The sequence below is a fragment of the Megalops cyprinoides genome, chromosome 1 (genome assembly GCF_013368585.1).
Source record: "Megalops cyprinoides isolate fMegCyp1 chromosome 1, fMegCyp1.pri, whole genome shotgun sequence".
Classification (NCBI taxonomy): domain Eukaryota; kingdom Metazoa; phylum Chordata; class Actinopteri; order Elopiformes; family Megalopidae; genus Megalops; species Megalops cyprinoides.
In genome coordinates this window covers 4121623-4145360 of record NC_050583.1, presented here as the reverse complement: position 1 = coordinate 4145360, position 23738 = coordinate 4121623, and the positions used below count along the sequence as shown (strand labels likewise).

The following is a 23738-nucleotide window of genomic DNA, read 5'->3' as shown; positions in this document are numbered from 1 at the left end:
CCAAAGTTAGCAACAGTCTCCTAGATGCATTCAACATTATCATGATATTCTGAAATGACCTACAAATTAGCCTATATTATACCAAGACTTTTAGAAAACAACATGTACAAGCAGACTCGACTCTTCCCTTTGTGCTTGATTTGAGATGAATAATGCATCCTTAGCATCCTCACTCGGAAATTCACATCTTCCTTACAAGCTCATTTAAGCAACCGGAGCCATGCATGAGAATGTTGGAGCAGGTAACTGAACTTTTGCTTTTAAAAACACATATCTGCACTTCATTTTAGAGTGTTTTTGTAGCCTGAGAAAGTAACGTCATCTATTAATGACCTAGTAGGCTATTGTACGGTAATTCATCATTCAATTGTTGGGCTCACTGTGATTACTATCACTGTCTTCTTAAGACTCATTTGTATTTATGTAAATTTTGCACAGGGTCATTGCATATACTCAAATGTACATTTGATATGGTTTTCATATGTTTAATGAAGGTATTGGCTATGTCATTATTTTAATGTTTATGCAAACAAAAAGTGCATAGTGCTGCTAATTTTATTTGTGGTTTTCACTATAAAACTTGGTGAAATAATTTCAGTTTGTGTATCAGTACTTTTTGAACATTTTCAGCACGTTTTAACAATATCACGATAATACTGATAACCGTGATACTTTTGGTCACTATAATCATAATAAATTTTCATACCGTTTCATCTCTAGACCAGACGTTTTCATTCTTAAAACTGTTTAATAAGGATCCATATTTATTATTTTCTTGGAATCTTTTGGGCATTACTTAATGTATGAATTCAATGAAAAATGCTGATGAATCAGGATTATCAAACAGCATCACTCACCTCAGAGTCTGCAGTTTACAGTTTGGACTCATCAGTGCAGCACTCAGGAGCTTCATTCCTGATTCTCCCAGGTTATTGTAGCTGAGGTCCAGCTCTCTCAGGGGTGAGGTGGCTGACTGGAGAGCTGAGGCCACAATTTCAAAGGACTTCTCTGTAAGGTTACAGTTACTGAGCCTGAAAAGACAAAAAGCACAAAAAAACATTAATGATCAAATATTCACTACAACAAAATCATTTCTACTTAAAACTGTGTCTTAGAGAAAAGTAACTACCTGATCCTGTACATCTGCATGGGAAGACCCTGAAAAGCTTTTACAGAGTTAACTTTTTTTATCAAAGTACATTAACAGCATTTTATTTGTTATCTCCTATCGATACCATTTATTTTAATGACTTTTACAGCAGTGACCATCCCAACACTGATTGTGGTGCCGTGTCTGTGGAAGTGTTGGTCTTCCTCCAGGACTACATCCTCCATCACTGCTACTGCGTCTGCCTGCAGTGCTGCTGCTGTGAGACTCTCTGCTACTCCTCAGGTTCCTGATAACCCAGCCACCTGCTGCTGCTGCTTCCATCCCCACAACCCGGCGTTCCCGTCAGCGAGATCGCCACCACGCTCTCACAAGCACAAATCGGCCTGTCGGTGTGGTGAGAGACTCTCAGATCTCCTGCTCAACTGTGACTCCTAGGTCAGAGCTCATCTGCATCATTGCCAAGGATAAAGCAGGATGTTTCTCTGTGGGACTAAGGCTGGTCAATCACCTTTCATCATAGACAAGGAAGGTGAGCCTATCTACAAGGAAAAGATAAGGCAGTCTGAATCTTATGACATGTTTTTAGTTCTCATTTTCACTGTGAAACATGCAGGAATGCCTGAGGACCAGAACTGTCCTGCTGGAGAAGTACATTTTCACAGTAACTGGTGCCATGACTAAGATACTGATATGCAAAAGGAATTATACATTCTGCCAATACCCATACAAAACTGAGGGAATAAGAATCTTAAGAAAGTGTCAAAACAGGTTCCATCTGTGTGAAAAATTCACAAGGCTAAAGGGAAAGTGTCTTACTGTGCCTTTTCGTTTGCCCTGCATGCAGTTCAGGGCGTGAGGCTTTTCACAGACAGTTTAGCTTGTCAGTCTCCGCAGTACCTTTTTTTTTGACAGTTGGGATCATTTCTGGGAGAGAACTGGATTTGTTGTGTAATGCTTTATTAATATCTTTTAACATCCTTATGGTAAGGGCTCTGTAATTTTAGCTGGAAATATGAGGAGGAAACACGTGAATGAACGTCACATTCTTGAAAAACGCCAAACCCCACAAATGCAGATCAGGCTACAGCACAGAGAACCAATGCTAACATTTCATTCCCTCTTCATCTTAACACACTGTGTGTGACTGAGTCAGGAAATATATCTACATAGGGATCAACACTGTGACATGTAAATTTTGTGTCCAAAATATAACATTTTGGTGAATGAATTAATTCATAATATAATTAATATATACACATATGTTATGTAAATGTATTCTTTATCTTTTATCGAATCCAGAAAGTGTTAAAGTTGATCTATGATAAATTAAGGGGTGTTTAGCTTTTTAAAATGCAAACACTCCTTTGGTATACCTGTCCAAAACAAAATACAAACATTATTTTATCTGGTAGATTATTCTTGTAGAATTTTGTGACAGTTTATAATATATATTGCAATATGGTTAAGAAATTATATATAGAAACTGTTATTTTAAACACATTTGTCCAGGAAAATGAATTTCATTGATATCATTTGGTGGAACCAATATGAAGACACAACTTTTGATCAAATTAGGATGATATTTGTGTGACAGGGTGTGACATCATACAGAAGAAAAAGAAGAAAAGCAACTCACACTTAAATATTTGATAAATCTGCACTTCCACTCCCTATTTTGATACCTCTGAAAATCACCTCATTCAGTATAACCTCTAAAAAGGAGTGAAATGTAGTATTTAAAACTTCACATTTAATGTATTTTACACTATAAGGGAAAAATTACTGGTCATTTCCTTCCCTTAAATTATGGCATTTGCACTGTGTGGGAGGAGAGGGGATGTGAGGTGCAAATGAGGGTGTTCTCCTGAAAAGGCTCATTTCTGAACCAGTGTACAACCCATTTGCCCATGACAGGAATTTAAGATGATCTCTGTATTTGTCAAAAATATTTGTATTTGATTTTACATTTTGTGATTCTGTAATAGTTTCAACAGTGAAAACAGAACTTAAGGAGATTTTAAATCTGCCTCTATGGTTATCTGCCTCTATGGTATGTCTGCATGCACTGTATCCTAGTCTAACATGCATGTTTTCAGGATAACCATGGTATATTAGAAAGGTGATACTCATGTTAATACTCACAGAGCCTTTCTGCAGCACCTCACAGCTGGAACCAGTCTCCTGCGCCCCTCATCTGAGGTGTTGTATTTCCTCAGAGCAAACTCATCCAGCACCTCCTCTGACATCAGGAGCATATAGGCCAGGGCAGAGCAGTGCACAGGTGAGATCCTTTCAACAGAACGACTTCCTGAGCTCAGGTGCTTTTGGACCTCGTTCATAAGTGAATGATCATTCAGTTCAGACAGACAGTGGAACAGATTGATGCACCTCTCTGGGGAGGGATCTTTCCTCTCCAAATTCTTGATGTACTTGACTGTTTTCTTGATGCTCCCTGAGTTACTTCCTGTCTTTGTCAAAAGGCCTTTGAGAAGGTTCTGACTGGAATCCAGTGAGAGGCCAAGAAGGAATCGCAGGAAAAGATCCAGGTGCCCATTCTTACTCTCCAAGGCCTTCTGAACAGCTCTCTTGTGCAAGTCATACAGTGATGATATATTGGATAAAAACTTCTCACCAAAAATGGACTTCAATGTGTTCACATTCTGGCTTACGTATAAGTGAAAGACATACAAAGCAGCCAGATACTCCTGGAGGCTCAGATGCACAAAGCAGTACACTTTCTTCTGATACAGCACAGACTCCTCTTTAAAGATTTCTGTGCACACACCAGAGTACACTGACGCTTCAGTGACATCAATGCCACACTCTCTCAGGTCCTCTTCATAGAACATGAGAGTGCCATTTTCCAGGTGTTGAAAAGCCAGCTTCCCCAGTTTCAGAATGATGTCTTTATCCAGCTCCAGAAGCTTTTGTGGATCTGTCTCATTTCTTCCCTGATACTTCTGATTCTTGATGTTGGACTGAATGAGCAGGAAGTGTGTGTACATTCCAGTCAGAGTTTTAGGGATTTCTCCACAGTCAGCTTCACCCAACAGTCGCTCCAGAACAGCAGCAGAAATCCAACAGAAGACTGGTATGTGACACATGATGTAGAGACTCCTGGATGACTTTATGTGAGAGATAATTCTGCTGGCCTGGTTCTCATCACTGAATCTCTTCCTGAAGTACTCCTCCTTCTGTGGGTCACTGAACCCTCGTACCTCTGTCACCCGGTGGATGTAGCTAGGAGGGATCTGATTGGCTGCTGCTGGCCGGGAGGTGATCCAGAGGAGAGCAGAGGGAAGCAGATTCCCCTTAATGAGGTTTGTCAGCAGCACGTCCACTGAGGATGTTTTTGTTACATCAGATAACATCTCATTCTGCTGGAAATTAAAGGGAAGTCTGCTTTCATCCAGACCATCAAAGATGAACAAAACTTTGTCAACATCAGACTCAATGTTTTCAATTCCTTTCGTTTCAGGGTGGAAGACATGCAGAAGCCCAAGTAGACTGTATTGTTCATCATTAATCAAGTTCAGCTCCCGAAAAGGAAGAACAAACATGAAACGAACATCCTGATTGGCTTTTCCTTCTGCCCAGTCCAGAATGAACTTCTGCACAGAGACTGTTTTTCCAATGCCAGCGATCCCCTTCGTCAGCACAGTTCTGATGGGTTTCTCTTGTCCAGGTAAAGGTTTAAAGATGTCATTGCAGTTGATTGCAGTGTCTTGTGTGGTCTGTGTCCTGGATGCTGTCTCAATCTGCCACACCTCGTGCTCATTATTGACGCCCTCACTGTCCCCCTCTGTGATGTAGAGCTCTGTGTAAATACTGTTGAGGAGGGTGTGTTTTCCTGATGTAGCAACCCCTTCCAATATGCACTCAAACCTCTTCTTCAGACTGGATTTCAGTTTCTCTTGGACTCTTTGTCCACATTTATCTGTAAAAATGGAGACATTTTCAGACCAGACTGTTGCTGAAGGGCCTGAGAGTATTATGTGGTATTAAACAACAGTCATGTGTCTGTAGATAGTGATGGTGTGGGTGGGATAAATTGGTGATGTTTTCTAAGAGATGACTCTATTCAGATGACCCTTTTTATTTTGTAATAATGATACAGTGGAAAAACAACTTACTATTTTCTGCTTCCAGGTCCTGATCATTGGAACACAGGGGTGAAGCATCTACAATCATGGACTGCAGGGAAATAAAGACACCAGTTAAACCAGAAATTAAGAACATATAATAAAAAGATTGTAAGAAAACTAAGAAATAATACAATTTAGATTTTTAGCTGGAAAAAAACACTAAAGCTTTTTTCAGTGAGTTCAGATGAATGAACAAAAGAGTAGGTATAAAATACACAGACAAGTGAATGGCTTTATACTGGACAGACAGATTCAGGTGAATGAGGGCTTAAAGGACGGACAGTCCAGCCAGTCAGTGATTAAAAGGACTACATAGTCAAATGATGAGTGAAACCATGAGATTCAGGTGAATGAGTGACTCCAGGTGCAGACAGATTCAGGTGAATGAGTGAATCCAGGTGCAGGCAGATTCAGGTGAATGAGGGCTTAAAGGACGGACAATCCAGCCAGTCAGTGAATAAGAAGATTACACAGTCAAAATAATAAAGTCACAATAAAGGGACTACATGGTCAAATGATGAGTGAAACCATGAGATTTAGGTGAATGAGTGACTCCAGGTACAGGCAGATACAGTTGAATGAGTGAAGCCCCTTACCTGCTGGCAGAGACTCTGCTGGTTTCCGGTGGGCTCCACCAGTGTGTGTGTCTGCAGTGTGTCTGCAGGACTCAGCCCTTCCTGCTGGAGCTCCTGCACAGGCCCAGCCAGCGCTGTGTGTGCGTGCAGCATGGGACGAGTTCTGGACCTCTTCCTGCACTGGGGGCAGGCATAGTGTCTTGCAGAAGCAGACTGCTCCCAGTAGCTGCTGATGCACTGTCTGCAGAAACTGTGTCCACAGGTAATAGAGACCGGCTCCTTCATCACCTGCTCACACACTGCACACCTGGACTGGAGCTCTGACAGCTCACTGCAGACATAGGAATACACATTTAATCAGAGCTCAGTTAGTAAGAAATGAAAAGGAGATATCTGCTCAAAATCTATAACTTTACAGATTACATAATATATATCAAATACTTCTGTCCATGATTCAACACCTGTTCTAAAGCATTGTAAAGCTTCGTTATTTCCAAGGAGCATTTCACGAAAAGAGATGAACCAGTTTTGTGTCCTTAAATGGTCACTTTTACAAGGATTTAGGCTTTAAGGCCAAAGATAGGAGACCGAGCAAGCAGAATGGTCTTTTACATCCCACAGTTTTTCCAATAAAAAATAACAGTATTGCTCTTCTATTCGGCAAATTGATTTTCTATTTTCCTTTTTTCTACTGTGAAAGCACATTTGTGGCTCAGTTGTGTGTTATTGATTGTTCAACTTTTCCATTACATTACAACAAACAGGAAAACAACAGAATAGCATCAGATAAAATACACTGTTATCCTTAAAAATTCCTGATATCTGCAATGGCACTACTATACAGTGTGACACATTCTATTACATTTATGAAATGCTTCACGTTGAGGCAGTATTGAAAAGATATTTCAAAAAAAAATTTAATACGAGACAGTTGGTGACTTTGGTGGTGCAATGTGCAATGGGATTGTGGGTTACTCACAGAACACTAAGCACGCAGGAAAAAAACCTGTGATGTGTATCCATGCCTTTATTGAAATCATATGAAAAAACATTTTGCATTTTGTTTTCTTTTTCCGGATTTAGTCAAATAGTGCCAGGAAAAAAGAAAACAACCATTTTGCTGTTCTCAATTACAACCCGCTCCAATTTGCTTGAACCCTTTCCTTCCAATGTTAAGAATGCAGAAAAACCTGTAATGTGTCCCTGTGTGTTTTATGAGCACAAGATAATGATTGTGTGAAAAAGATGCATTTTGGTAATCATATTTTTGTTCAGGGCAATCTGGTCAGTTACTACCACGAATTGGTATTAGGTATCTTGTGAGATTATTCTGCGCCAGATATACTGGATTCTGCTCAAAAGTAAGATGAAAATACTTGACCCATACATGACTCACCACAGGCAGATCAAAACCACAAATGAACTGTCATCATTCTCACTAAAAGCCCGCTCCACTTTGCTTTTTTCCCTTGGGTTAAAAGTCAGTTAGGGCCATTCACACTTCTACTGTGTACAGCATAACTTCACCTTGGAGAGGGGTCAGGGTGTCCACCACCAAACGTAACAGGAAGGTCCATGGACCGGTCACTCTTCACAGACTGATAGCTGGGAGCCGGTGACTCTGCCCTCTGCAGTCTGACCCTGGTAACAGCAGACAGCACTTCATTAAACTCCAACCACAGCTGCTTTCATGAGTAACACATCTGTGTCATCCAGAAATAGGATGTATCAGTGAATGAGGATGTCTGTCTGATATTAGCCACATGTAATCCAAACATGTTGAAATGTTCTTCAGAGGGTATATATGTGACATATTAGGCCTACATTCAGCACCAAGACTGACTTATGGATTTAACCACTGTCTGACAATACCCCTGCTCCTGTCACTCTGTGTCATCACAGAAATATGTACATTGTTGGAGAAAATGCATCCTCCACAAATTCCATACAGACGTTGTAAGGACTCTATACTTCAATCAGCTAAAAAGAGAAGATTTGCTGCCTTGTACTAATGAGTCTGGTCCTTAACCATCAGCAGAGAGTGAGAGGAACACTGTGATCCTTCCCAAACTCATATTCCCTCACTGTCTTATGGCTTTTGAAATTGGTTCTGACCACCAGTTTGGGTTACAAACACACTAAAAACAAGTCAAAATCCCATTTTTAAAACAGCTGATGAGAGCCGCTTTGTAGCTCAACAGTCTGAAGACCTGCATCATTCTAAAATGCACCAGAAGGCTCAGCAAGCTAACAAGGCCAGCTATCTACACAGGTCACACCAAGGGTATACTAGCTAGTAAGTGCTAAGTCAAAGCCAAATAAGTTAATGACTAGCACCTTCCATAGATAGCTCGCTAATTCTGAGCATTGTTGTGCTACTGAGGGTAATACAGTAGTGTTGACATTAATGAGAACAGCTAATTTCATGAGAGAATAAAAACACTGCTTGTTCACTTGCCAATGTCTGAATTCAACAACAAACGGCTATCAAGGCACTGAACGATAATGCCTGCTAGCTACATCTAAAAAACTTTTATAGCACTTTGGGATACACTTCCTCAATGAGGCATTCCACAGGAATCAAAGCTCAGGGTTACTGACAGCAGACTGCATACATTTACTCAGGTAAGCTTGTTAACACTGTGAGAAAGAAAAAAAAATATTGGCTTGATTATGGTGTTGAGGTTCTTGATTATACCATTGGTCAAGGTGTTTCTTTTCAACATTAAGAATGCAGAAAAAAGCCGTGATGTGAACCTGTTTATTTCATCCGTTTTTCAAGAGGAATCTGCTCTGTTACTACCATGAAGAAATTGGTATTATGTAACTAATGAGCTGGTTCTGGACCAGATACACTGGATTCTGCTCAAAAGTAAGATGAAAATACTTGACCCATGCATGACTCACCACAGGCAGATCAAAACCACAAATGAACTGTCATCATTCTCACTAAAAGCCCGCTCCACTCTGCTTGCTTCCCTTGGGTTAAAAGTCAGTTAGGGCCATTCACACTTCTACTGTGTACAGCATAACTTCACCTTGGAGAGGGGCCAGGGTGTCCACCACCAAACGTAACAGGATGGTCCATGGACCGGTCACTCTTCACAGACTGATAGCTGGGCGTCGGTGACTCTGCCCTCTGCAGTCTGACCCTGGTAACAGCAGACAGCACTTCATTAAACTCCAACCACAGCTGCTTTCATGAGTAACACATCTTTGTCATCCAGAAATAGGATGTATCAGTGAATGAGGATGTCTGTCCGATTTTAGCCACATGTAATCCAAACATGTTGAAATGTTCTTCAGAGGGTATATATGTGACATATTAGGCCTACATTCAGCACCAAGACTGACTTATGGATTTAACCACTGTCTGACAATACCCCTGCTCCTGTCACTCTGTGTCATCACAGAAATATGTGCATTGTTGGAGAAAATGCATCCCCCACAAATTCCATACAGATGTTGCATGAACTCTATACTTCAATCAGCTAAAAAGAGAAGATTTGCTGCCTTGTACTATTTTTTATCTGTGTTTATTTGTGAACATGTCACATTTATTTTGTCTGAAAAAGTTGGATTTTGTTCATCCTTTTCCATTTGTCAAGGGGAATCTGGTCAGTTACTACCATGAAGAAATTGGTATTATGGATCTTTTGAGATGGTTCTGGACCAGACATGCTGGATTCTGCTTAAACGTTAGATGAAAACGTTTGACCCATACATGACTCACCACAGTCAGATCTGACAGCTTGGCACCTGTGACTCCCTGGTCATGTCAGCACATGGAGACAGAACTTAAAACTCCACTCATCATAGCAGTTTCTCAGTGACTGACCAGTGTGTTACACTCATGTAAAACAGCACAAAAACAGTTCTTTCTGTAAACACATTCTCTACTTTGTGTACAACTGTTCTTCATACGTGTGTTTATAACTCCTACAACAGCATAAGTGCGCTACACTTATATTACACCACCATTAGTGGTATCTATTGCTGAAAATTATACGCACACACATGCGCGCACGCACGCACACACACACACACACAAAAGTATTCTCTGTTTCTCCTGACCTCTTGCTGTCTGGTTCCAGGGTTCCATTGATGTTGTGCTGTATTTCAGAGGCCACGCCCCTCTTGTCACCACCCTCTTCAGTGCTCATGTCAGAGGTCACAACCCCTCCCCAGACTCCTGGCAAGGCTTGTATGGACAGCAGAGAAGCATATTTCCCTTTAGCATTTAAAAATCTTTGTCAAGCATCTTTTTGAAACACCAATTGAGCAGGTTGTCTATTAATGTCTATTAATGTGTGTGTTTCAGTGTGACATTTACTGATTCCATGTCATGATCTCATGTCGTGCGTGCGCTGCTTAAGCTCAGTATTACTTTTACATTTATTCATTTGGCAGATGGTTTTATCCAAAGCGACCTACAAGTGAGGCAGAGTACAACACAAGTGAAAGCCATACACGGAGTCACAATATTAGAAGTGCTGAATGACCAAGTTTCAATAGTTTTTAATGTTTTAGTGGAAAATAGATATTAGGACATAAGAAATTGTCTCAAGTGGTAGTGATTCAGGTGATCAGGTGACCACGGAAGAGCTGTATCTTCAGATTTTTCTTAAAAATAGTAATTTTTAAAATTTTTAATTAGGGAGGGTTGAGGGATTCAGCAGAACGGATAAAGTGCGGAAGGTCATTCCAACATCAGGGGACAACAGCAGAGAGTTGTGGATAGTGATTTTGTGTCATGATTTGATGGGACCACCAGACGCCATTTGGTAACAGAGCATAGTGGTCGGGAGGGAACATACATATGCTTTAAACGTTTTAATTCATTTCATGTCACTTAAAATACACTGTGAATGCCCATATTGATGGCATGAGAGAGGGCCCCGACAGACTATGTTCCAAAAATTATTAATATCTGCCAGAACACAGCCTCAGACCAAAGTATTAACCTTAGCATGGCAGGTTCTGTGTTACATTACATTACATCATTGTCATTTAGCAGACACTCTCATCCAGAGTGACTTACATACAGTAGGTTACAATTGCATCCATTTATACAGCTGGACATTTACTGAGGCAATTATGGGTTAAGTATTTTGCCCAAAGGTACAGCAGCAGTGTCTCAGCGGGGAATCGAAACAGCAGCCTTTCAGTTACAGGTCTGCTCCTTACCACTACTCCAAGCTGTTTGGCTAACTTTAATCAAAAGAGTTCTGGCAATAGCCAACCATGAGGTGTGACTGTGCAGATTCCACACACCATGCAGTTACTGAGATTCTGTTTGGAAAACTGCTAAATGTTCATCCTGTTTGAATCAGAAACAACTTTTGCCATCTGAGGATGGTGAGAGATGCCAGCAGCTACGGTCTTTGGTGGCAGAGGCAGAACAGGATGGGAAACAAGCTTCAGTCACTGGACTTCAGTGGGTTTGGAAAAAAACAGTAACAATGACTTTTCTACCTTCTCTTCCCTCCTCAGTCCGTCCTCTCCCCCACCCCAATCTGATCTCTCAGCCGGTGACTTTGCAGATCACTTCAACCAAAGGATTACAGACATTTGAAAGTCCCGCCAGTTACCACAGCCCTCATCTCTCTCCTCTTCCCCTTCTGCCTCCCTCCCACTCTCTACCCCTCCTCTCTCGAAATTCTCTCCAATTTCAGATGTTGATGTCACTCATCTTACATCACGCCAACCTACCACCTGTGCCCTGGATCCCAATCACTCTCCTGCACACCGTGGTTCCCAGCCTTCATCACCACTCTGATGAATCTGTCACTCTCCACGGGCAGTGTGCCAGCAGCCTTCAAGTCGCACCCCTGCTGAAGAAAAACACTCTGGATCCATCTGTTATCCAGAATTGTTGACCGGTCTGTCTCCTTCCCTTTCTCTCTAAAACAGTTGAACGCATAGTGGCTAATCAGATGTCCCCCTTTCTCTTTCGGAACAACCTTCTTGACCCTTTTCAGTGTGGCTTCAGGACTGGTCATTCCACAGAAACTGCCCTATTCTCCATCACTGAGGCTCTTCAATCAGCCAGAGCATCCTCTCTCAGTCTTAATTCTTCTGGACCTTTCTGCAGCCTTTGACACAGTAGACCACACTCTACTTCAAACTACCCTTCTACCTTACATTGGGGATCACTGACACTGCTCTTCTTTGGGTTCAGTCCACCTCTCTGGATGCTCTTTCAGGGTGTCCTGGAACATACAGACCCCACAGCCTGCCTATGGGTGTCCCCACAGGCTCTGAGGTGCTCTACATCCCATCCAGCTCCCTCCCGTTTTGAGACCTCTCTCTCAGCCTAGACTCTGCAAGCCTTTTCACCGACAGCACTACTACTGTAATAAGCCTTGGTGTGATGCTTAACGGCCAGCTGTCCTTCTCCTCTCAGGTTGCAGCGGTGAGTCAGACACGCAAATTCTTTTTGTACAACACCTGTCCCTATCTCACTATGTATTCTACACAGCCCCTAGTTCAGGGGGCAGGACAGGCGGATGTCAGGCTTCAAAAAATCATTTGGTTTCCTGTCTCAAAGACTTAAATGCATTCTATCAAGAGCATGGCTTACATGTTTGGCAGCGTATAACTTCGTATTTTCATCAACTACAAACTGTCTCTTCATCTGCTTCTGTGTCACTCCCCATCCCATGAAATACCCACGTTTCAGGGAGCCACATTTCGGTATTTTGAGTACTTTCAGAAAACTTCAGTTGACCAGACTTGAAGACTGTTGTTTGTCCCATGGCTTAAAAAATACAGCCAAGGCTGAACAGCTATTTCCTAAATGAGGTGGCCTGAAAAAGAGTTTGAGCCCGTAACTAGATCTGTTCAGCTTCTCTCATTACCACAGTACCACAGGCTCCAATCAGAGGGGCGCTGCAGCTAATAGCTTGTGGAACTTAGGTCAGTAAAAAGAAATACTAAATAAAATTGCAAGAGCATCAATTACATTATTAATCAATTATGTGTACTTCATTTTCAGGTTTATTCAGAGCAGTTTGGCTTGTTAGAGGAAGTTAACATTTATGATAATTATAACCCGTCCTGTAGTCACATGTTAAGCGGGAGCTGAAGGACTTACCTTGCCCTCTCCCAGAAACCTCTCCCCACAGACAGAAAACATATAGCACTGCCATTAGTTTAGCTTGTTAAGCCACAAATTGTTAAGCCAGCACCTGAAACTTCCTTTAAAATTTCCAAATGTCTCATTTATTTTAATGTCAATGAGAAAACGTCCACCTTAACTACTTTGTAGGAATTCACTGTGTAGAGTGCAGAGATCTGAAGGTATGGAAAATATGTGTGCGATATTCCCTATCACCGACCAGGGTGGGGGTGGGGCTGTTCACCTAGGAGGCTGCATGACCAATTTGTAACAATTTGTAAGACCCATTTGTAACATTTGTCTGTCAAACATCTGTCAAATGAATAAATGTAAATGTAAATGACAAACACACCATGTGGGTGACATAAAATCCATGTTGAAATAAGTGCCATATTTAGGTATGTCCACTAGAGGGCAGCAAGAGATCACCTTATGACACAATAAGCTTCTGTGGCTACCTGGTCATGTCTTAACACGTAGATCTAATGGCACTTACCAGCTTGGCTTGTCAGAGGTCAAAATTACTATCATAATCCGTCCTGCAGTCACATGTTAAACAGGAGTCACAGGGCTTGCCATTTAAAGGTGTAGCGTGTTTAAGTTCATTAAGTAATGTTTATGCGTTTGGTGAATGTGTGCAATGCTCTGTTAACTTTACAATACACTGCATTACCTGGTACAATGTTGGGGTGCCACCCCTTCCAGGGTGTGTGTGTGTTTTTTTTTTTTTTTTGGGGGGGGGGGGGGTCCGTTTCAGTCTTGTGGCACGCCTTGGACTGTGCCTGGTTGTGGGGTGCGAGTTCTGAGCCCTTGAGTTCATTAAATGGTGGTATGGCGTGGCTGTGGCCGACAAGAGCCGCTATTAAACTCCGCACTTCGTAGCAAAGGTCTCTGTGCATGAATCCTTATGTGGTGAACGCCACAAAGGCATTACTATTGAAAAAGCTTTACTGAAAGTTAGTTACTGAGCCACTAAGTCAGGCCATTTCCAGCACCCAAAACTTCCTCTTTAATGTAGAAATTTCACAACTATTCTATTGCAAATGTACAGACTTCCACCTTGACTAATTTAAATGAAGTCAGCACAGTCCCAACCATCTGTGTCATGTTGTTTCAAAGTACAGGCTAATTTTTGAATGCCTGAGTGTTAAGTGTTTTTTAAAAGTATTTTCAAAGCAGGACTGTGAATAAGTTATATAAAATTATACATAGTTACTTTTAAGCATAGAATTTTCTTATGAAGAACTGGGCCAACGTAGTAAAGCACTGTATATCAGTGTTAGCATTATATTTTGAATAGAACTTTCCTTCTGTCGTGTATATTGCGTTGCACTTGCTCTAGATACGGATTTACGATCTCAGTACTGTTTGGCACTGACGCTTGTTCGTGTGTGGTTAGTGGTGTCCTGTTCATGCAACTTTTCAAGCCACTTTATTAGGTGCGCTGTTAAGTCTCTCTGAATAAGAGTTTCTTTTAAATGACAGTGATGTAATTTAACATCAGTCTCATTGTTCATGTTTAGTTTTTCTCTATGTAACTAACAGATTCATATAAGAATATAAGCTTTCAGAGATCTGAAGGTATAGAAAATGCCTGTGATCAAATGCGTGTGTCCATCGCAGAGCCGGAGAGTTTCACTCTGCATGTAAGACCAGCTTCGTAAACCACATGCGTGACAAACAACCCATATGATGACTCATCGGTAGCCTATAACTTTTTCATGCTCATTGTTTTAACACGTCAGGTATACTGCCTTGGAATTGTGTCCACTGTAAGCGTTCTCTTTAATTTTCACATATATTTAGCTCCACACGACTTCAATTTCAGACCAAATTACTATCACAGTTTTACATAAATCCGATTCGTATTTTGTTCCGTCATAAAAACCCTGTAAATTCCGCATTGAAGGCCGCGTACTTTCATCTGCGTCAAAACTTGCTTCCTGCTCTCCTTCAAAGCAGACGTTACCCGGAAGCGCTGATCTAGGACCAGTCTGTTGTTTCCCTTTTAATTTTTAAGGTTAAAACTGTGTATGGAGAATCTGATCCTAGATCAGCACTTACGGGCAATTTATACCCGGGGGCCCTAGCAGTGAGCTAGCCGCGGTTAGACCCTATCCTGTACATCATTGAGCATAATGTACTTTGGCTTATAATATATGTTACGATAAATTTGCATTTTAACAGCCTCCGCCCTTAAATCTACAACCCCTTCTGGCCCTAAAGCAGATACGCTTTAAAAGTCAGTATTGGTTTCTGTATCGGTCATTTTTCATTCATTTTCACACCAACAAATGTTACTAATTCAAAATAGCTCTGAATTTCGGCTGAATACATCGCCTTTTGCATTGGGTGATTTTTTTATGGCATTCGGATCCACCATTTTGTTCAGTGTAAATTAACCTTTTCAATCTAGCTATGTAGCCTATCTGTCACCTGTCAAACAACGGAACAAAAAACATATGTTGATGTTGTTATGGAGCGGTTTAATTTAGTCTTCCATTACAAAATAAACAACCTTTGACATTTAGACTTTTTTGCTGCACAAATATTCTTACCTCTAACAGATCTTTCCCCAGCGGCACATCTTAAAAACACACGTCCCCTGAGATGACGATTGTTAAAAAAACTTTCAGTTTCGTTTTCTGCGTCCCTGCGCACTGTAACTGCTTATTAGAGACGCACACGCGTACACTGTATTAAATAGAGAAACCCTCATACTACTTTTTTTACACTCCCTAGACTAAGTCAGCATTTTGCGGTTCCCATTTCGGTATTTGGACGGTAAAATGTAAAAATCTGAGGAGGCTAATCTGCTTAAAGAGTGGTTGTTACAGCATAGTTAACCCACATCACTGAAAATATAATATTGCGTTCGTATCCGAATCCGTTCCGCTCAAGGTAAAGCTTAAGGTAAAGGTAAAGCCTACGGCTAGGGTGAAGGTTAAATGACCCCTTTGGGCGCAGTAGGAAGGAGGACATAACTCGTGTGGGAGAGCGTTAAATAGGTGCTGAAAAGGAGCAAAATCTAGCAGGGGGAACCAAATGTGATCCAACGACTATCATACTCGATGTAAAAATATGTTAATAACACTCCAGTCTATCAAGCGAAGCTTTACATTACCGTGCAGGCTATCCAAACCTGTAGTTTTACATTATGAGCTAAGGATGCTACGAGCTAAGAGCTGAAAGCTGAGGATGACGCCCAGCCAACAAACATTTCATTGTGAGAATGGTCTACTAATATAGGGTTTCGCCTCAGTTAAATTAAAGCCTTTTAATCATGTTAAAGAAATTCTCAGATAAAACAACTACATTTTGAAATATCGTTCACAATGAGCAATAAGGTTTTGAATTTGTTTGTGAATGGTGTGTCAAAAACAAAATTGTGCCAACGCTGTAGCAGTTTTAGCTTTTACTGCAACAAACAGTGATTTCCAGTAACGCTGCAAAAAGGTCAAACTTCGACACAACACTGTGACATTGTAATTATTACAATATTCAGCTACACTATAATAAGGTTGTGTTTTTGTTGCCTCTCATATTTGGCTTCACCTATTAAGCACAGAAAAAAACAGAAGTACACAATATTTTAACCATTCTACAATAATGGAGAAGATCGATTATACAAACATTATGCTCAGCATTCAAATCATTAATAACAGATAGAAATTATTTCCCCAAACCAGGGGACTCCCACATTATATCCAGTTTATATTAAGCACCTCAGCTCAGATACCAACAACAGTACTGGAGCATTCAACTCATTACAATAATGTGGGACAATACATCAGCTCTGGCCATCAAAACTCTTTAATGAAAAACACACAGTGACAGTAATCAATATATAAAAAATAATCATCTAAAATCACTCTCTCTGAAAAAAAAAAAAATCTGATAAAAATCTCTCTGGAATAAGTTTTTTGAATGCTACTCCTACCACTGTATCACCCTAAAACAGCAGGAAATGAACCTTAAGGTCAGCTGATAGAAAACCTCTGTAAGCTACACTGACACTAAGCTACACACCACACAGAGCAACACAAGCCTCCAGCGCTCTCGTGTAGTGATGATTTGGAAAATTCATTAAAGATGCACATTCCGATCAGACCGAGTTTACTGCTAGCAATCGGTTATCAGATATGCAGACATATGCAGATTATTAAATATGTTCTTAAGTATGTTCTTCCCTTTGTGATCAGTGATAACAAAGGGAAGTAGGGGAAAAGAACAGTCCAGACTCTCGATTCAGAGAAAGTCTTTGACCCGGTGTCACTGCCTTATCTTTTTCAAGAGCAAGGTAAATCTTAATATTTTTCAGACCTAATTAAACAGGTTCAAATCTTGTACTCATGACCTCAAGAGAGAGCTGCCCCCAGCTCTTTGAAAAGTAAGTTTAATTCAATCAACAACCGACGCTGAAGCTGGTCAACATTACCCCTAACACTCATTGAAAGAGTTAAAACTGTAAAGGTGAATGTGACACTACAATAAATCATACGAAAAAATAAATCTTTAGCTCGCGCGGGCATCCGCGTCTCGAGCAGCAACAGTGATTTTCTTGCCATTTCCAAACTAATTTATTTATCCAGTTTGTATACATGTAATACACTTTTATCTGATAAAATAATTAAATACACACATTCAGATTGAATATAAAATATTTAGTCTTCTCATATTGTACATGTATGTCGGGTAAGGGCCGTATACGGCACATAGCAGCATCTCGATCGCTATCTACGTCACACCTGTTGCTTCCTGACAGCGAACGTTCGGCTCATTCTTTGACACTGTAACGCGGTTACAGGCTTCTGTGTTTAAAGAAATGATTTAGATTGCACACTACGCAATTCTTGCGTGACTTATTGGAAATTACAGAACACTTGTAAATATCTTAGAATTTTCGGAAGTGTCGAATCGCTGAAACTCTTCTGGACTTTATCTACTTGACTTGATGCTATTTAATGCCACCATTTTCTTCAACTTCCGTGATGAGTCTAGCGACTAACAATCAGACATAAAAGCATATTTAAGTTTAAACTTGTTCTCCATTTTAAACAAGCCACCCATAACACTCCACTTTTTAATAATGTTATCATATTCTTACCTTGCAGACCTAATTATTCGCACCGCTCTCCAGCATTTTAACAACTGACTTCTGAAATGGCGACTGTTCAAGTTGCTGCCAAAATACTTTTAATTTCGCTTTCTCATGAACATGTATAGCCTTCCGTTTGGACTTGACACACTTGACACCGCCTTCTCTAAGAGCCTAACTCCTATAGCATCACTGATTCGTCTATCCATAAAACTGAATATGCTGTATGTCTCAATGCCGCAGTAACGTACGGAGCTAACATCAGAACATCAGTCACCAGTTTCAGTCATTCTAGCTAATTGGTTGCTAACCTGCGTCTCCCTCTCTATTATTTCTGTGCTTAATAATTGTTGATGCGCAGCACTAGTAGTGAAAATGAATTAAATGAAGTAACGGTGTGCACACCTTGAATTTTAACTTTTTTTTTAATGCCGCACGGATGTTTCAGGCAGATCCTTTCTTCAGCCCGCTTTTCTGGCAGTCATGTCAACGCATTGTTTCCTTTATGTTCAGCACTAATATCGATAGTAATCTTTCTATGCATTTGGGTGGATTTTTTTTTTATTGTTTGTGGTTAAGGTGTGTGGATTGTTTGGTCAATACATGTGGCTGACAATGAGACGTTAATGGCCTATTGCTGTGGGTAATTGTTGCCTCACGTAGGCCTACAATATTTGCTCTGACGCGATACATTTGCGTATTATCTCTCCATTTATGCATCCCCCCCCACCCAATTGCTTGTTTTAGATAGATTAGATAAATACGATCAATCTTAAAACAAGCAATTGCAACATGCCATTGGGACAGTTATGATGGTCTTTGTTTTGGAAATGAGTGAGAACACTTTTAATTTGTACAGTAAGAAATAAAATAAACTTTAGTGATTCCTGTGCTGTGAAGTAAAGCCGAAACCATTCACATACACAGAACTGTCATCACTGTAGCCAAACCAGAAAGGAGGCAAAGAACGAACCCATCCTAGTCGGAGCTTCTGAAGGAATCTGCACAGCTCCTGCATACCCCCCCAACCTCACTGCACAGCCCCTGCATACCCCCCCCCCCCAACCTCACTGCACAGCTCCTGCATACCCCCCCCCCCCCCAACCTCACTGCACAGCTCCTGCATACCCCCCCCCAACCTCACTGCACAGCTCCTGCATACCCCCCCCCCCACCCAACCTCACTGCACAGCCCCTGCATACCCCCCCCCCCACCCAACCTCACTGCACAGCTCCTGCATATCCCCCCCAACCTCACTGCACAGCTCCTGCACACCCCCCCCCAACCTCACTGCACAGCTCCTGCATACCCCCCCCCCCCAACCTCACTGCACAGCTCCTGCATACCCCCCCCCCCAACCTCACTGCACAGCCCCTGCATACCCCCCCCCCCCCACCCAACCTCACTGCACAGCTCCTGCATATCCCCCCCAACCTCACTGCACAGCTCCTGCACACCCCCCCCCAACCTCACTGCACAGCTCCTGCATACCCCCCCCCCCAACCTCACTGCACAGCTCCTGCATACCCCCCCCCCCCCCCCAACCTCACTGCACAGCTCCTGCATACCCCCCCAACCTCACTGCACAGCTCCTGCATATCCCCCCCAACCTCACTGCACAGCTCCTGCATATCCCCCCCCCCAACCTCACTGCACAGCTCCTGCATACCCCCCCAACCTCACTGCACAGCTCCTGCATACCCCCCCAACCTCACTGCACAGCTCCTGCATACCCCCCCAACCTCACTGCACAGCTCCTGCATACCCCCCCAACCTCACTGCACAGTTCCTGCATACCCCCCCAACCTCACTGCACAGTTCCTGCATACCCCCACCCAACCTCACTGCACAGCTCCTGCATATCCCCCCCAACCTCACTGCACAGCTCCTGCATACCCCCCCCAACCTCACTGCACAGCTCCTGCATATCCCCCCCCCCCAACCTCACTGCACAGCTCCTGCATACCCCCCCAACCTCACTGCACAGCTCCTGCATACCCCCCCCCCCAACCTCACTGCACAGCTCCTGCATACCCCCCCAACCTCACTGCACAGCTCCTGCATACCCCCCCCCCCCCAACCTCACTGCACAGCTCCTGCATACCCCCCCCCCCAACCTCACTGCACAGCTCCTGCATAACCCCCCCCCCAACCTCACTGCACAGCTCCTGCATACCCCCCCCCAACCTCACTGCGCAGCTCCTGCATACCCCCCCCCAAACTCACTGCACAGCTCCTGCATACCCCCCCCCCCCAACCTCACTGCACAGCTCCTGCATACCCCCCCCCCCAACCTCACTGCACAGCTCCTGCATACCCCCCCCCAACCTCACTGCGCAGCTCCTGCATACCCCCCCCCAACCTCACTGCACAGCTCCTGCATACCCCCCCCCAACCTCACTGCACAGCTCCTGCATACCCCCCCCCAACCTCACTGCACAGCTCCTGCATACCCCCCCCCAACCTCACTGCACAGCTCCTGCATACCCCCCCCCCCCAACCTCACTGCACAGCTCCTGCATACCCCCCCCCCCCAACCTCACTGCACAGCTCCTGCATACCCCCCCCCAACCTCACTGCGCAGCTCCTGCATACCCCCCCCCAACCTCACTGCACAGCTCCTGCATACCCCCCCCCCCCAACCTCACTGCACAGCTCCTGCATACCCCCCCCCCCCACCCAACCTCACTGCACAGCTCCTGCATACCCCCCCCAACCTCACTGCACAGCTCCTGCATATCCCCCCCCCCAACCTCACTGCACAACTCCTGCAGCCCCACTGCGCAGACCCTGGTCTAAACGCTGTCCCTCCTGGGTCTCAGAGCAGGATGAGCAGATCTACAGACACGCTCACAGACTCAGCGCAGGGGGGGTGATGTAGAGCAAAGATCTCCAAAGGCTGCCAGATTCCAGGGGAGAACAGAGGAGCACAGAAAGACTGTCCCTCGTTTGGAAAGAGGCGCGTTTCTAACGGGAATTCCTCACACACCAACACAGCGGAGTGCAGACACTGCCTGCACATCTGCCCCTCAGCACCCTGCACCACTGCTGCAGTAACAGCCTGACTGATCTGGGAACAGAGAGAGTGATGCTCTGACTGTTCTGGGAACAGAGAGAGTGATGCTCTGACTGATCTGGGAACAGAGAGAGTGATGCACTGACTGATCTGGGACCAGAGAGAGTGATGCACTGACTGATCTGGGAACAGAAAGAGTGATGCGCTGACTGATCTGGGAACAGAAAGAGTGATGCGCTGGCTGTTTTAGGGGAGAGAGAGTGATGCTGTTCTGGGGTCAGAGAGAGAGTACAGTTCTGTGCAGAGAGAATGATGTCTGCTGGGTGAGCTCTGTACAGTGTGTTTGAACATCCACCTCCTCCATGTGTTTAAGGCAGTGCTGCCCAAACTCAGTTCAGCCAATGTCTTACTCATCTCAATCTCTTACACAGTCAAACTAATACAGTACATGCATTCAGGTGCCTCCATGATTATTTGTCTTTAAAGTGGTTTAAAGAGACAGGCAGGTGTTAAACAGGTGTTCACACTTTCAGCGTTTAGGACGTCACTCACTCCAGCAAATAAACCCAATTCATGAGGGAATGGCCACATGGCACATCCCTTTATTACATGGGCCATCTGACAGGTGATCTGATTGATTAGCAAGTCCCCAAGTAAACCTGCACAAATATGTACACAATGTGACCTTACAGGGCAGGTAGAAATGGGTAATTCTCCTGTTCAATGAGCAGCTCATTCACACGTGGGGAACCTGCATTTTCAGCTGAAGGGAAACCCCGGCACAGGACCCCAGTGAGGGCAGATCTGGCTCAGAGAGACGGTGCTTCCTAAAAGACAAGGATCCTGCCCTCAGCGGAACCGAACGGGACACGGAGAGGCGTTTCAGTAAAGCCCGTTACAAAGACCAGAAACATTACTTCCTGCAGCCTTGGGTATGAATCTGAGCTGCTGAGATCACTGCATCTTTCTGCAGCTGCACTCTTCTCACCTCTTCAGTGTGGCAGCCATGTGTTCTGGGCCCTATTCAGTAGCACAGGAGGCAGCAGTGTAGCAGAGTGGAAAGGAGCAGGACTCGTAACCGCAAGGTTGCAGGTTTGATTCCTGCCGGGGCACTGCTGTTGTACCCTTGGACAAGGTACATAACCCAGAATTGCCTCAGTAAATATCCAGCTATATAACATGAAAAAATTGTATCTTATGCAAGTCGCTCTAGACACGAGGGTCTACTATAGGACTTCTTTTAGGAATTCCTATAATACTGTGCACATGACAACAATTCTCACTCTGAAACACTCAGATGACTGAGGTGACAGTTCACCTCTTCCGATTTGATTGGACAACCCATCCAGCTGATCACATTTTCAAAACCTCCTTTTACGACATAGTCATTAACTGTTCACGTCACATGACCGCACCTCCTTGTTGTTGACCGTGAGCTTGACCGTGTCCAGCTTCAGCAGCTTCATCAGGCTGCTCTGTGTGTCACAGACTGCTGCTGTTTCCTCACAGGCTTTTATCCAGTGATGCTGTGATGATCAGTTACGCTTCCTGCTGCTCTCACATGGACAAGGCCACTTTCAGCAATGAGCTCCACTCACTACCAAACATTAAAAGCATTAAGAGTGATCCAGAAGAACAGCTCTTATCATTTCAAACAGGTCTGTGTGAGAGGCAGGGGTTTAATGTGAAATTACCTTGGGGGACTACAGCTTCAGTGAAAGCAATGAGCATTTATTGGCATGAATTGTCCAGTTTCTAGCCTTTCTAAAACTGACCTTTAGCCTTTTTGTATTTTTTTTACATTATTTTGCCGTTATTACACATGAAAACAGCAATACACAGACAGACTTTATTTTTTTTTAACAATTCTTTATGAAAGCAGTATCAAAACATGTGACAGCAGCATTTTTAGTTTAAAGGCCCATGATGTACGTAGGTTTGTTCATTGCGATGCAGCCAAAGGCAGAGGGCCCTGCTGTCTGTCACTGGGCGTCTCCTGACAGGAGAGGGCAAACCTGGTGCAGGTGGATCCAGTGCTGCTTCTGGATCTTCATCATTTCCCCACCAAACTAAACAGCCCTCATCTGTAACCCCGAATTCTTTGCTGCAATCTGATTGCTGCTGAGGGTGAACTTCTTGGAGGGTCGTGGCTTTAAGGCCTGCACTGTTCCTCCACATACTCTGATTTGATGTAGAAGGAGTGAGAATGGCGCAGGGTGGTGAGTCATACAGTCGCTGGATAGTTTTTTACCAGACCTGCACCTGCTCTCAAATATCAGGGCTGAAGACACAGAGCCCTTCAACACCAGCAGGTGCTTTACATATAGAGTCACTGAAAATCCACTCCAGGGGTTTGTGATCAGTTACGAGGGTAAATGGGGCTCCATAGAAGTGTGAAGTCAGACCCCCCACACAACAGCAAGAGCCTCTTGAGCCTCTTGAAAGACAGCGTTTGTAAGTATTTCTGTTCTACAGTGGAGAGAGCCCGGCTGGCAGAATGAGGTTGAACGAGCGCTGCTCCTGATCCAGACGGACTTGAGTCATCAGCCAGTTCATTCATGTTTTCTGGGACAAAGTACGTCATAACCGCATCACTAATAAAATGCTGTTTAATGTTGTCAAGGGCAACGTGGAGTTCCTGTGGCCACTCCCACTTCGAGGTGTTCTTCGTCA

General features: G+C 43.4%; 1 protein-coding gene across 2 annotated transcripts; it reads right to left on the bottom strand.

Annotated features, from left to right (window-relative positions):
• Positions 1-853: 853 nt before the first annotated feature.
• On the bottom strand, positions 854-18136 carry LOC118790442 (protein NLRC3-like). Of its 2 annotated transcripts, XM_036547357.1 has the most exons (8): positions 18059-18136; positions 9906-10062; positions 8870-8983; positions 7359-7472; positions 5853-6162; positions 5245-5305; positions 3254-5048; positions 854-1031 (listed from the first exon to the last, which is right to left on the bottom strand). In XM_036547357.1, the coding sequence occupies exons 2-8, from the start codon at positions 9992-9994 to the stop codon at positions 854-856; spliced, it is 2661 nt and encodes an 886-aa protein (XP_036403250.1). In that variant the 5' UTR covers positions 9995-10062; positions 18059-18136. The 2 variants fall into 2 exon arrangements, with proteins under 2 accessions (XP_036403250.1, XP_036403258.1); XM_036547365.1 differs by lacking the exon at positions 854-1031 and having other exon boundaries at positions 3250-5048.
• Positions 18137-23738: the final 5602 nt, after the last annotated feature.

Coding starts and splice junctions, on each gene's coding strand:
- LOC118790442 (XM_036547357.1), bottom strand. CDS start 9,994: ATGAGCACTGAAGAGGGTGGTGACAAGAGGGGCGTGGCCTCTGAAATA. Junction 6,163..7,358: donor CACCCTGACCCCTCTCCAAG/GTGAAGTTATGC, acceptor CTATGTCTGCAG/TGAGCTGTCAGAGCTCCAGT. Junction 5,049..5,244: donor GGACCTGGAAGCAGAAAATA/GTAAGTTGTTTT, acceptor CCATTTTTACAG/ATAAATGTGGACAAAGAGTC.